The 14,058-nt window shown below is 36.5% G+C and overlaps 1 protein-coding gene across 1 annotated transcript in view; it reads left to right on the top strand.

Annotated features, from left to right (window-relative positions):
* The first annotated feature begins 375 nt into the window (after positions 1 to 375).
* LOC306858064 (heparan sulfate glucosamine 3-O-sulfotransferase 3A1-like) overlaps positions 376 to 14,058 on the top strand; it is a 38,905-nt gene continuing 25,222 nt past the window's right edge. Inside the window, exon 1 of the mRNA XM_079398442.1 lies at positions 376 to 1,325. Within this exon, the coding sequence (XP_079254568.1) occupies positions 754 to 1,325 (572 nt within the window). The 5' untranslated portion in view covers positions 376 to 753. The remainder of the gene's footprint in view (positions 1,326 to 14,058) is intronic.

The raw sequence follows: 14,058 nt of genomic DNA, 5'->3' as shown, positions 1-14,058 counted from the left end.
CGTTGATTGGAGAGGCATTTGAGTCTTAGCAGTGTAGTTACTTTTTAATTTATTTGGTGAACATGGTGATTATTATGAATCTATAAACCATGTCTTGATTTCTCTACAACCACCTTGCGTAAACTACAAACCTGCATTTGTTCGGCTGTAGCCACGGGCGCTGAATGCGACATTTGCTTTGAACACGAGCGTGACCGTTCCCCAGCAGAAACTGACAGGAGTCTGCTCTGCCCAACCTGCATCCTATTGGTTACTGGCATGCAAATGACATGCGCTCGGGAAAGGTTTGTGGAACCTGATTGGCACGCGACATGTCAGTCACTTCAGGTGACGTCATTCTGAAGTTAGATACAAGGCACACACGTGTGAGCAACTAGTGCTATGAAAGTTTATCAGAATTTCACAAATCAGAATCAAATTCACCAAGTTTTTGAATTTTGGACTTATTAAAGGGGCTTCTTTTTTCGCTATACATTTGGACTGAAAACAAACTATTTAAGAAATAATCCAAATGAACTCCTCTAACAAAGTAATTTAAAATTCGCACTAAACTAATTCTCAGACTAGTAAGTGTTTACATAACGACAAGGAGCTTTACATATGCGCAAGGGTTTTTGGAGAGCGGCGCGTGCGAACTCTAATCCAGCTTTGATGCTCTCAAGCTCCAAACTCTGCCTTATTTTTTGATGGCAAGACTGAATAATGCCAGTCTAGCATGGCTGTCTCTCCAGCTCATGCCACCCGTGGACCGACATGGCATTTAGCCGCGTCCTTTCGGACCCTCCGTCCAAGAGCATCTTTAAGACCTTCGCGGTCATGTTGCTGTCTATACTCGCGTCTTTATACTTTCTCCACTGCCTCACGGAGCGATGCGGGACCTGCATGCCCACAGAGAGAAGAGAAGCGGGTCCAGTGGAGGGATTTTACGCCTCGAAACTTAAAGATTTTGAGTCGCTGAGGAGAAAGAGACTTCTTCAGAAATGGACCGTGATAAGGCACCACAGCTTGATCCACCGGCTCGAAAGTGTCCGTGAAGAGGATTTACCTTTAATTGATGCTGACAGACGCGTTTTCCAGGCGCACGGAACGATGCCAAACTCACTGGATGTAGATTTGGAGACGGGAGAATCGTATTTTGATACAGGTAAACTGAGTGCTTTAGGTGAGGGCAGTAAGAAGATGCCTCAGGCGATCATCATTGGGGTGAAAAAAGGGGGGACGCGCGCGTTGCTGGAGTTTCTGCGCGTGCATCCAGATATCCGCGCGGTCGGAGCCGAGCCGCACTTCTTCGACCGTAACTATGACAACGGACTGGACTGGTACAGGTAAGGTACATTTCCATTATGATGATGTGCCTAATTTACACAACAGCTTGACAGCTTAAGGACATGCTTAGATATCTAATAAATAAATACGTATATCAATAATTTATATCTCTGGTGAACTTGGATAAGAAATATTAACATTATCATAATCTATTATATTTTACATCTGAAGCCATTTAATAATGTATTATTGTATAAAATAATATTATTATTAATAATAATAATTCATTAGTAGTTGTATTATTTCATTTTGCTGTATGGAGGGTCAAGTGATTAAAAATAAAAAGGTAAATAAATAAAAGTACACCATACACACAAGCCAAATCTAAAAGTTAGCCTACTCTGTAAATATAGTATTAGAATAATATATATTTGATAAGATTAATAATAAAAAGAAGAAAAAACACTATTTGTGGAGTTCACAGTTTTGTTCATTTAAACAAATGTATTTTATTTATTTTTTTAAACATGCAAATAAAAATAAATAAATGCAAATAAAACCATCCCTTTTGATTGAATAATACTGTATTAACAGTATTAACATTAATAATTGAAATGCTTCACACTAACTGCTGTAGCTTTTTCCCAAATAATTGGTAGATCAGATTAAAAGTATTAAAATCAGCTCCGATCCCATTTGCTAATTTTCTAAAACATAAAAATCAAATCCTCATTTGGAAAGTATCTCTTGAATGTTTTGGTAATTTGAATTGCAGAAAATTAAAGGGAGAACACAAGCTAAAAAGTATCTTCACAATATTACATAATGCACATAGCTGGTCAGTATTTTTTCATTAAATATAATAAAGAAATAAAAAAGTGCAAGAAGCTATCTTTCACTCACTAGAATATTAAGAGAGAAAAAAATCCTTTAGAAGAAAGTATATTCCCATCAAACTTTTTTTTAATACTTTGTATAATTGCTTTAAAATATTATTAACTTTTTACTTAAGGAATGAAGATTTAATGATAAAATCTATGAGTATTTTGTATTTTGTGGTATTATTTTGACACACACACTTACTAAAGAATATAAGAAAAACAGTTTTTAGCGTATTTTTGTTGTGCTTTTATATGTATATTTTCTACATCTATATGGTGGGTGATTGTGTGTGCGTGTGTGGGGTTCATTCACATATCTTTAGGCTGCTGTTAGAGTTTAACAGCAGCTTGTCTTTTGCTGCTCAGAGTAATGGGGCATATCAGACATCACAGCTCTGTTATTAAGAGGGATTATGGCCGTAATGAAAGGTTACCTGTCTGTCTCCGCAGGTATATTTCACCACCAGATTTAGTTAACATACCGGGTCATGCAAAAGTGCAAAGGCAAACTTGTCCTAATGCTAACTTTCCCGCCCCTCTCTTCTCCTCTGATAGATTTCCAGACTTTCTTTTACCGAAAATATAGATAAAAAGAAACAAATAAATACAGAAATCCTTTAAAAACACTTACTCCCTTTATCAACATGCAATCTCTCTTTTATGCATCACTCTTTCACATCATTCTATTCATTCTTTGTGCTTCGTTATATCCATGAGGATCCCATACATCCAAAAGAGTTGCCAGGATTTTTGGTAATGCGACACAAGGCTCAAAAAACAGGCCTGATAGTCGTAAACCCCCCATCTTTTAGAAAGCAAGGGCCCTTAATTTAAAATGGCACAAGAAAACAATAACTGCAACATCTAAATGATTTGCTTGAATAACAGCATGTGCCAGATTACTCATCCATTTACAGTGTGTCTGCGTACTTTTTTAAAACACTGCAGAAAATGTGTTTGAAAATTGCGACCCATCAGGTAAACTGAACAAAAGTGAGTGGAATAACCAAGCTAGCAGAAAATGTTAAGAAGCGTGATTTACGTGAGCTAAAACACAACTGTGGACGGGTGTCAACTTTCTACAAGACAGGAAAAAATAAAGAAATAAACTAAGCAGTCAATGTTTTTCTCTCACTCTCTTTTCTCAAACGAGCTGAAAGACATTTCCTGAATATATGCACAAGACGTGACAGTTTGATGGATCTGTGCAAATGTCTTAAAAATAAAGAAAACAAACATAAAATTACTTTTGCGGCATAAATTCTCACCCTTTGTCAAACCCTCTGGGAATAATTGCATTTCTCCCGACCGCTGAAGTTATGAATGGGCTGTTTTTTGTGTGTTTTTTTTTCCCCTGCACTAATCACTGTGTCCAATTTGCTGGAATTATGTGACTCTTTTCAGGCTAGGCTGTGAATGTTTAAACACAGAGACTTCCATCTGCAGGGATGAAGGTCCTTTGTGTGTCGTAATGGCTGATACGGAGACTGTGAAGGAATCACACAACTTTGCTTCTCTGTGGGAATGTGAGACATGTGTGTGTTTTGTCAATTAAGTTGCTCGTGTCCAGTTGATCGTATTGGTGGCGCAAAAAGTCTGAAGAAAAATCTGAAAATCAAGATGTGCTGAGCATTTTCTACACTGTTTTCAGCAGTTTGTCAAAGAACTAAATGAAAAAGTAATTGTAATGTTGCCAGACTGCATCTGTGCTACTACAAATATCAGTGTTGTGCTTGCTTGTCAAAACATTACTCACCCATTTGCAGTCAACATCGCAACAGTAAAATCAGACACGCAGCCAGAACATCTGTGAGAGGTAAAACACGGAGTATTAGATTATATAATATTATGAAAAGCAGGCTTTTTCTTTGGGCTACCCCTTTTTTAAATTATTGACAGTTCATCGGCTCACTGTCAGCTAAAACAATACGTTTCTCTGTCTTGTGTTGAGACAATGCCACGTAAACCCCAATGCTTTTGTTATGGAAATCTGTTCTGTGAGTCTAAAAAGAGATCATTTAAAAGGCTCAATGTATTGGGACTTCTTTGCTTAAATGAAAGTCTGTTACAATCAAAGCTTCTAAAATGACGCTTCCAGAAACCTATTGTGTCCAGGGGTGTGTTTTATTGATTAAATGGCTGGTTGTGCTACATCTCAGAATTGGACCGTCATCTGTCATAAAATCATGAGGCCTTTACCATTGGTCTCCAATACCTGACTTATCCAGTAGATACTGTATTCCATAATTCCCAGTTGTGGAAGAGGAGACACTTTAAAGAGTGTGTGTGTAATATAGTAAACTTTCCAGTCACAATTTACCTTAGTCTTCCGTTCAAATGTTAGGTTGGTTGGTAAGATTTTTCACATGTTTTTGAAAGAAGTATCATATGCTCACCAAGGCTGCATTTATTTGACCAAACACATAGTAAAAACAGTAATATTGTGAAATGTTATTAAAATTTTAATTAAGTTTTGTATTTGAATGTAATGTATTCATGTGCTGGCACAGCTGAATTTTTATCAGTGTTGAAAACATTTGTGCTATTTATTTTAATTTTTTGGTGGAAACTGGACGGTTTTTGTGAAATAGAAAATAAAATAACGGTAACATTCAATACGTCCTTTCTAAATAAATCCATTAACTTTTAAAAAAAATTTAAACATTTATTAAGCTTTACAATGTATTGACAACTAATGCAGGGCCCAAAACCATATGAACAATTACACCACATCCAAAGTGTGGAACATCTCCAAATAAAGTTGTGTTACAACATCTTTGAAATATTATTTTGTTTTTGGTATTGCACTAATAGTCATACGCACTGAATTAGTTTCCTTCATAAATTATTTGGGCCACTTGTGGTAAATTTCATACTTCCTTTTAATTATAGCATTGTTTTATATGTGAGGAAATTAAGTAATTACACATCTGGTGAGCCTGTGCGCTTATGTTTCTTTGCACTCTTCCCCCTTAGTAGCCCCTGCGGTGAGGGCTTCTCTCAAGTGGATTCAAGGAACGCATATCAAAGCGAAGCCACTCAAACTACATTAAAACCTCTTTAAAATTCAAGCTATAAAATGTGGAAAAAATCCTAGGCCACACATCTGAAGAAATTTCTTTAGGACTACTCATTTTTCTCCTTTAACTATCCTAAGCTGAAGTTTGCATTGTGCAAATAACTAGTTAGCAAAAGCTCCAAATGTCTCTGAACATTAATAGTATTCAAAGCAACAGAGTTTGACTTGTAAAGCTGGTTTGTGATTAAGTGGGAAGCAGGCTCTAAAACACGCCTCTGTTTGGAGCTAGTAGACACATCTCTCATCACAGGTGTTGTAGAGAAGGTTTTGGAGGACCTGGTAGAGGGTAGAATTTGGCAGAGGGTAGTGCGAACTCCGTTGGAATAAGAGGAATGTTCTTAAGCGATGCATGGCACAGACCCCGTTTCTTGTACACAGAACATGGTGTTCGCTTCACACTGGCAGACGCAGTCTGTGGTTCATAGTGCAGTGGCAAAGTTCCTGGGAAAATAAAAGAAATACTAAAGAAATGTTAGTGGAAATACGGACAGATTCACATGAGTACAGTAAAAACTGACAGTCAGTAACATCTACATTTGCATTCAACACGCTATTTCACATTTGGTCTGGTGGAGTATTTCAAAGAGTTGTCTGAACCAGGCATGATCACATTAGCATTCATATATAAAGCTTTATTTAAAAATAAATAATAATAAATAAGCTACTTAAAATAAAGTGTTTCAAGATTGTACTTAAGTGTACTTCATGTGTATCTATACTGTACACTTTATCCAGCTGCAGCTTAGTTTGATTTTAACCCACCAGTACACATCTAAAATACATGTAATACCTTTCTAATTATATTAAAATGACAGAATATTACACAAGCATAAGCTACTTAAAATAAATTGTATCAAGATTGTACTTAAGTGTACTTGTAGCTGTGTAACAGACTCGGTCTGTTACATATGTGTAACAGTAGCTGCCTATTACATGTACATAATTACAAACTGTAAGTACAGGCTGTTCCATAACTTAGTCACATGGTACATTTGTTTCATGTAAGTACAACGGTTACTACTAAGTACTTAATTAGGTAATTACTCTGTATTATGACACCTTAAAATAAAGTGTTACCAAAACAAATGTCTTTAAAGAACTGTTAATAATAATAATAATTAGTCATCTATAATATAGGTCAAATACCAATATGCTACTACTAATAAAACCCGAATTCTGGAAATGTTGGGACTTTTATTTTTTATTATTTGAATAAAATGAAAACTAAAAGAATTTCAAATCACATGAGCCAATATTTTATTTACAATAGAACATAGATAACATAACAAATGTTTAAACTGAGCAATTTTACAATTTTATGCACAAAATGAGCTCATTTCAAATTTGATGCCTGCTACAGGTCTCAAAATAGTTGGGACAGGGGCATGTTTACCATGGTGTAGCATCTAACCTTCTTTTAAAGACATCTGGGCATAGAGGTTATGAGTTTCTGGAGTTTTGGTATTGGAATTTTGTCCCATTTTTGCCTGATATAGGTTTCCAGCTGCTGCTCTTTAGCCCGAGGACACGGCGTTCGTGATTGTCAACAAGAATGTTAAATTTGGACATAGAACACTTTTCCATTTTGAAACAGTTCATTTTAAATGAGCCTTGGCCCACAGGACACGACGGCGCTTCTGGACCATGTTCACATATGGTTTCCTTTTTGCATGATGGAGATTTATTTGGCATCTGCACATGGCACGGCGGATTGTGTTTACCGACAGTAGTTTCTGGAAGTATTCCTGGGCCCATTTAGTAATGTCAATGACAGAATATTCACAAACATATTAAAGTTGAACAAAAGTTGTATGCATGTATTTTTAACCTTTTTACATAAGTTGAAAAAATGCACACATTCAAAGCTGCTAGTGTGCAAGTTCTGCATCTCATATAAATAACAAGATCAAAAATGTTTTTGCTGAACTTAAGGTGTGAAAAAATTGAAGCTTTATTATTAGAACCTTTATTATTAGGAATCCTATGCAGTCGCTCACCTGCTCGCACACACACCTGCATGTGCTGTATTAGACTATTATAATGTTTTCTACCTGAGCCAGCCTTGGGGCAGGTTGTACTGTAATGTTGTAGCGCTAGGATGACATAAGCCAGCTGGGACATGAGATCACACTGAACAAAGAGACCCCTGTGCGTGTGTGGAGGCCTTTGATCTGGTTTGGCTAGGGGCACCGCTGTGACATGTTCGCTCAAGTTACCGCAAATACACTGAGAAACACTATCATCTCTCTCTGCAATTCTTACTCAGTTCAGCAGACAGTTAAACAGCATAATTACAATCTTCCAAACACTTTTCGATAACTGCAGGTATGCTGATCACTTTTCGCTCAAAGCATTTCCCCAATAGGGTCTGGCTGCAGACTTGCATTGCACTCTCAGTACTTGCATTCTCAGTCACTTGCAGTCTTTTTTATTTTGTTCTATTTATTGATTATTTTGGTTTGTTTGAATCTCTCAACATTTTACAACAGTAGCCAGGTGGTGAAGACAAGAAAAAAGAAACAAAATTACAATGTCACTTGCAATCGCCGCTTGCACTTTCCGCTACTTGCGACATCACTTGCATTCGACACGAATCGTGTGCATTGCCAATGGAGACAAGACACAACAAATATAAGACACACATAACGAAGACAAGACCAACAAATCTGTGGCTACAGAACAGCAGAATATGAACGCAATGCGCAAAGTTTCTCGTTAAGTTGTTTCCTCTCGTAGAAAACCATAAACACTTAATATGGCTTAATGTGTTAAGATACATTAAGTGCAATTAAAAGATAAAATTCTATGTATAGTTATTATTAAATGTACTACAAGGCAAGCAGACGGCCATAAACACAATACGCAAACTTTCACTTTCTTTTTTCTTGCTTTCACCACCTGGCTACTGTTGTAAACTGTTGAGAGATTCAAACAGAAAATAATCAATAAATAGAAAAAAAAAAAAAAAAAAAGACTGCAAGTGACGTCACTCGCAGAAGCGCAAGTGTCTGAGATTGCAAGTCTGAGAATGCAAGTACTGAGAGTGCAAGTTCAAGTCTGCAGCCAGACCTTTCTCAGCATTTCCTTGATAACGACACTGTTACCAGTGTAAAATTGCACATGTAATCATACTCCTTGACTAAAATGGACTAAAAGTGGACTTAGTTTATTTTGTAGAGCTAGATGCCAATGACTAAAGCTCGAGCCAAGTTAGAGCCTTATTATTTACAACGAGACGTTTAGTATACATGTGCTTGCTTGTGTGTGTGTGTGTGTGTGTGTGTGTGTATGGACGTGGGTCACAGGAAGGTTCAGACCTTTTATGTAGGTCATGTTTGGAGGTGAGAGGGGCCAGTAACTGGATCTGTAAAGTGAAGGACTTCAGGAGGGTGAAAATTAACGTCGTGGTACAACTGTGTGAGGGAACTCGAGAGGTCTCTTAACTCTTGTTGAGGGAATGTGTGAGCATGCAATCTGATATACACAGACTATAGCTGGTTACGGCCAACTACTTCGTGATGCAATAGACATTGTGATATATATGTCACGAGGAATCATAATGTCCTTATTGGGTCGTGATTAAAACTGTGCCAAGCAAGTTTTAATTGCTTGGCACGAGAAGAGAAAACTTCTCGCAGATTTTGCTTCACTTTTGTACGCTAATTTCAATATGAACACCTATGACATGATTCTTCGTTAACTGTAGGAAAACATTTAAAAAATAAATAAATTAAATTCAAATTAAAAACCTCACAACCATATTTACATGAGATTTTGAAATTGAGATTTTGAGTTTTTCTCTTAGACATAAGCATACTGAAAAGAATGATGTTAAATATGTTTGCAAGCCAAGTGAAATCTTGGTAATGGGCAAAAATGTGTAGTTTTTTTTTTTCGTAAAAGTTGTCCCTAATTAAAGAGAATAATTTAAGAGGTTTAATTGAAAACTGTTGCCCGTTAAGCATAAACGACACAAGGTTGTTCGAATACTTGCCATTACTTGAACTCTAGAAAATTATATCAATTTAAAAATAAACAAATAAATAAATCATACAAGGACCTAAACTATCAAGCCAATATGGGTTAGAAAATAACAGACTATAGCACAATTTTATATATTATACATAATATACACACATATTATGTATAATATATAAAATATAATATAACATTATATAATATATTATGTTAATGTACATAAAAATATAAACATACAGATACAAAGACCTGTAGTATAAATGCATTTAAAAAAATTACACTGCTTTGTATTTACTATATATTTTATGACAGCCCTAATACATAAACAGTACTACCACATATTTTAAGCCCTCACATACACAAACAAGCACACATACAAACTTACAACAAGTGTCTTATGACTTTCTCTGCAGAACACACATTGTGTTAACGCCCTCAAACACACACAAGCAAACATTCTTAAGCAGCTCATCCCAAGAGCCTTTTGGGAGGCCAGGGCACAGTGCTGGCTGTCAACAGCTGCCTGAAAGGCATTCTGGGAATCCAGCCCCCAGTGGGCACTGAAGAGAACAAGCAGGTGTAGACTGCTCCCCAGACACCTTCATACACACACACACACACAAACCCACCTGATGCCATTATCTGCTACAGCCACTTCACAACCTGAACACAGCTCAGCAGGACACACATTTTCAACGTTCAGACATGTTGACCCGTGTGCAGACACAGATGGGAGTGCAAGGGATCGGTTACTCACAAGTCGAGTGTCACCACTTGTTTATGTTGTTCGATTCGTGCAAGCTTTGATCACGAGAAAACAGTTAGGGACTATTTTTAACTACAGAGTTGGTGTCTAGGCGACTTTTTATATTATGGCACAGCAAAGAAGTGCAGAAAGACGCTTACATGTCTAAAAGCTGAATCCACATCACTCTCGAGACCAGCCTGCAACAAATAATTCATCTTTTAGAAGAAAATAATTGACACAAATGAAAAAGAGTCATCGAGTCATTTCTAACTCTTCTGACTTTTATTATTCTGTGAAGAAGAAAAGGTGATTTTTCAATATAATAAAAATTAATTAAAGACTAAGGCCGTCAATGTGCAAAATGACAAAAAAAAAGAAAAGCATCATAAAGTATCTTAACTCTTCTATTAAGTTAGTAGATTCAATTAAATTCACTAAAAATCACAAAAAGGTATTAGGTAAAAAAAACATCAGAAAATATGATTTAAATCTAAAAAAATACTTCTTCTGAATGCTTTCTGCAAACAGTAAAGTACGGCTGTAAAAGATCTGACCGGACATTACATGTAATTTTACAGTAAAATGCTGTTAATTGTACAGCTTTTAGAAGTAAAAAATTTACAAATCAATGTATTATTTACAGTCAAAAACTTTAAACTGATATTCCCAGAATTCCCTGTAACAAAGTATTTTGTTAAAAATAATCATGTTTCTTAATAGTTTTTGTTTTCAGTTATGTACATTAGGATTTTATATTACAGCTTCTTTTGTTTAATGAATGTTTATCACATTATTTAAGTGTTGTGTGAGCATGATGGTGTTTTGTGTTTGAGTGAATGAGTCTGTGCATCTTCTGTATATTAGTATATACTTCAGCTTGTTTTGATGAACCATTTTTCAGTATTTTTTACAAATTATTCTGGCAACCACAGCTGCCAAAATTATGATGTAACTATGGATTTTTTCACAATGTATGTCTTCTTAAGTAATACAAGTTTGAAATAGCATGAGGCAATTTAGTAAATGACAATAGAATTTTAAATCTGGGTAAATCATCTCTTTAAGTGTTTACATCTGCAGTGATTCAGAGTGACTGTTTTCAATAAAAGTTAGTCATTTTACATGACATGACATTACTCATGTGATCTACCTTCTAAACCAGTTGGATACTCATGCAGAAACCTGTAGCCTACTAACAACCAAAAGTACCGCATGGTCACATGGCGACCTCCTGCAATTTAATCTGATTCTTTAACATGTGAATTACTGCGTAACCATACACAAGCTACAGGAGACAACAAGTCATACATTAACAGCAGCTGCGTTTGCTTAATCTTGTTTTGCCAATAAAGACGTCTCTTGAATATTTTCATCTAAGTGGAGGTGTTTTATTGCCATAAAATTGTGAAACCTCCACAGATAAACACAGCAATTTATTCAACGAGCTCTTAAGGCCATGTCTGTGAATGTAAAATTTTGTTTATTTGCTCTGGGCATTGTGGAACTACACTGGTTGATGTTTTTGTATATTTTAAAGCAAACTAACCCGGGGCGGTTCTCAATGTATCAACCGAAGCAGCTCAAAATTTCAGCACTCCCAGCAATTTTGTGTCATTTCACCTTCCTGTGCACAGATTTCTTGCTCTTTCCCTAGAAAAACCTCGAAAGTGTTATCCTGTCATAAAGAAGTTGAAATAGTACACCAAGCACTTGGCAGTAGAAGTACATGTGGGTTTATGTCCGTGCAGAGCCTGCAGGAACAATGCAAAAGGAGTCTGACAATATAAAGGAGCCGTTGATGTCTGTGAACTAGAGCCAAAACTACCCGCAAAAAACAACAACTACAATAGAGCAATCCTGCAAAGACTGCATGCGAGCAAAGCTGTCGCTACAGCGAGCCAAAAGACGGTACCGAGAGCCGACACAAAGAGAGAGGGAGAGGGGTGTTGTGGGTAAATCATGCATGGCAAGAGCACATACGTGTTACGGACCTCAATGGGGTGGAATGGTGGAATAAACCTTCTCCGTCGCATGATGGATTTCATTTTCCCAGCGCACAGGCAACAGCTTTATCACAGGAAAGGGAGACAGCAATTTCCCACCCTAAGACAGACATGAGAGCGAGAGACGAACCATAGTTCCTTTTCCATTCTAAAGTAACTGTTAAACTGGTTTCAGTTAGCAAAAATCAACACTTTCCCAGCATGATGATATTAATTAGTAACATTTAATATTTATCAACTTTATCATCTGATGAAAATGAAATGCATGAAATGTGCGTGTGTGTGTGTGTGTGTGTCAGCCCAGTTTAACCCATTCTCTCTTCTTGTGCACTTCTGCCAGGCCTGCAAGCTCTGAAAGAAAAATAGAGAAACCAAACAATCAAATAAACACATCTAGAAGAAATCTATTCACAACTTCTGTAAGACATTGATGGTACATCCATATAATATTAGAATTACTGTAATAATGACTTTCCTACTGTAAAAAAAAAACATTGAATTGTTTGTCTCAGCATTACATTATTCTACTTGACAGTTTATCATATATAACTATATATATATATATATATATATAACAATTTTAATGGCATCTGCTTCAGAAGACAGATATGTAGTAACCGCTACATGTATTATATTTTATTATAGCTGATGTTACCTAATGTGCTTTCTTAGTTCTTCAGTATTTTACAAGTGAATATATTTAATATACTGTTTTTAATTAATTTATTTCCATTTATGCATTTATCAGACTTTTCTATTCAAAGTGACTTACAAAAGAGAAACATACAGTAAGTTGTTTATCACAGATACAACAATATTCATAGTACACAATGACAGATTTATAAGAGAGCCAGATTAGGAAATAGCTTTTTACCCCATTTTAACATGGATTTCTATGGAGACTGGAACATGAGAGCATCCAAACTGAAGTTATAATCCATCAATGTGGTCCTCATCAGTTACTCAGGAAAACGGTATAGACCAGTATAGATCAGTTTTAAGTTGTGTAAGTGTTTAGAAACTAGCAATTGGAAAGGCAGTCTCCAAGTTCCCATAATTTTTTTATAAAAAAACGTATAAATTGAGTAGTAGCCAATACTATCAAATAATAAAACACAAATTTGCTAAGTCTGACATCCAGAAGACAAACCTTGTCATAATTCTGCTGTATTTCCCAATCACATGCAACACAATCCACACTATGTGCACATATTGATTTTATTCTTAGCCACTGATGTGTTCATGTTCGCGGCAGATTGTTTTGACTGTAGAAATGATTTTGGGAAATGTATCATGGCATTTTCCGTCTAATCCAGTGTTACAGAAACTTGCAAGAAGACCCGCGTACACCACAGCCCCCCCAGTAACAGACACTTGAGGGTTGGCAGTCTCAGCCCAACTGAGAAAAAGAGAGACGTCTGTGGTAAAGAAAGACATCATACCTCACATGTGAATGCTAGACGCTCTGTAATAATCCTTATTCTTGCGGTGAAAATTCTCAGGTGGCCACAGTCTCTGTAAACGTACAAGCACTCTTAAATACTGCACACGGTGCAATAAACCATGTTTAGGTGTTTAAGGTGTTAGTCTGAATATCATATAATCCTTACCACAATAGCTGTAGATTCATGACACAATATTAGCAGGTTGGGATGTTCCAACATTCTTTCCTTTATTCTTAAGTATTCCACATACGTCTCAAAAGATGATCCTTGTTGTGATTTAAAGAGTCTCATAATTCCCTGCACACTTTTCACTGGACTGATCCAGTAAATGTTCTTTTGCATATAATTCACCATCTAGACATCTAACATGAGCAGCAAATGTGCTTAGCATATGTTTGTTGAATTCATTCATTCTCTTTATGAATATACGTTCAGCCAGATGTAAACTCGCCCTTACTAGTTGTTACGACATGCAGACGAATCAGTCATCAGGAGAGAGTGACCCGCTCTGGCACCGGAGTGCTGACGAATGAAGCCCGCTGGCAGAGCTTGGCTCTTTTGCATAAAGATAGAGTGTAGGCCTCTGAACGGCCTGTGATGGATACCGTAACCACAGACTCCTCTGACGAGGTCCAGTAATTTAATGAGTCCCAAACTG

Source organism: Barbus barbus (genome assembly GCF_936440315.1).
Source record: "Barbus barbus genome assembly, chromosome: 38".
In the NCBI taxonomy this organism is placed as follows: domain Eukaryota; kingdom Metazoa; phylum Chordata; class Actinopteri; order Cypriniformes; family Cyprinidae; genus Barbus; species Barbus barbus.
Note: the sequence above shows the minus strand (reverse complement) of the source record. Positions and strands in the feature narration are given on the sequence as shown.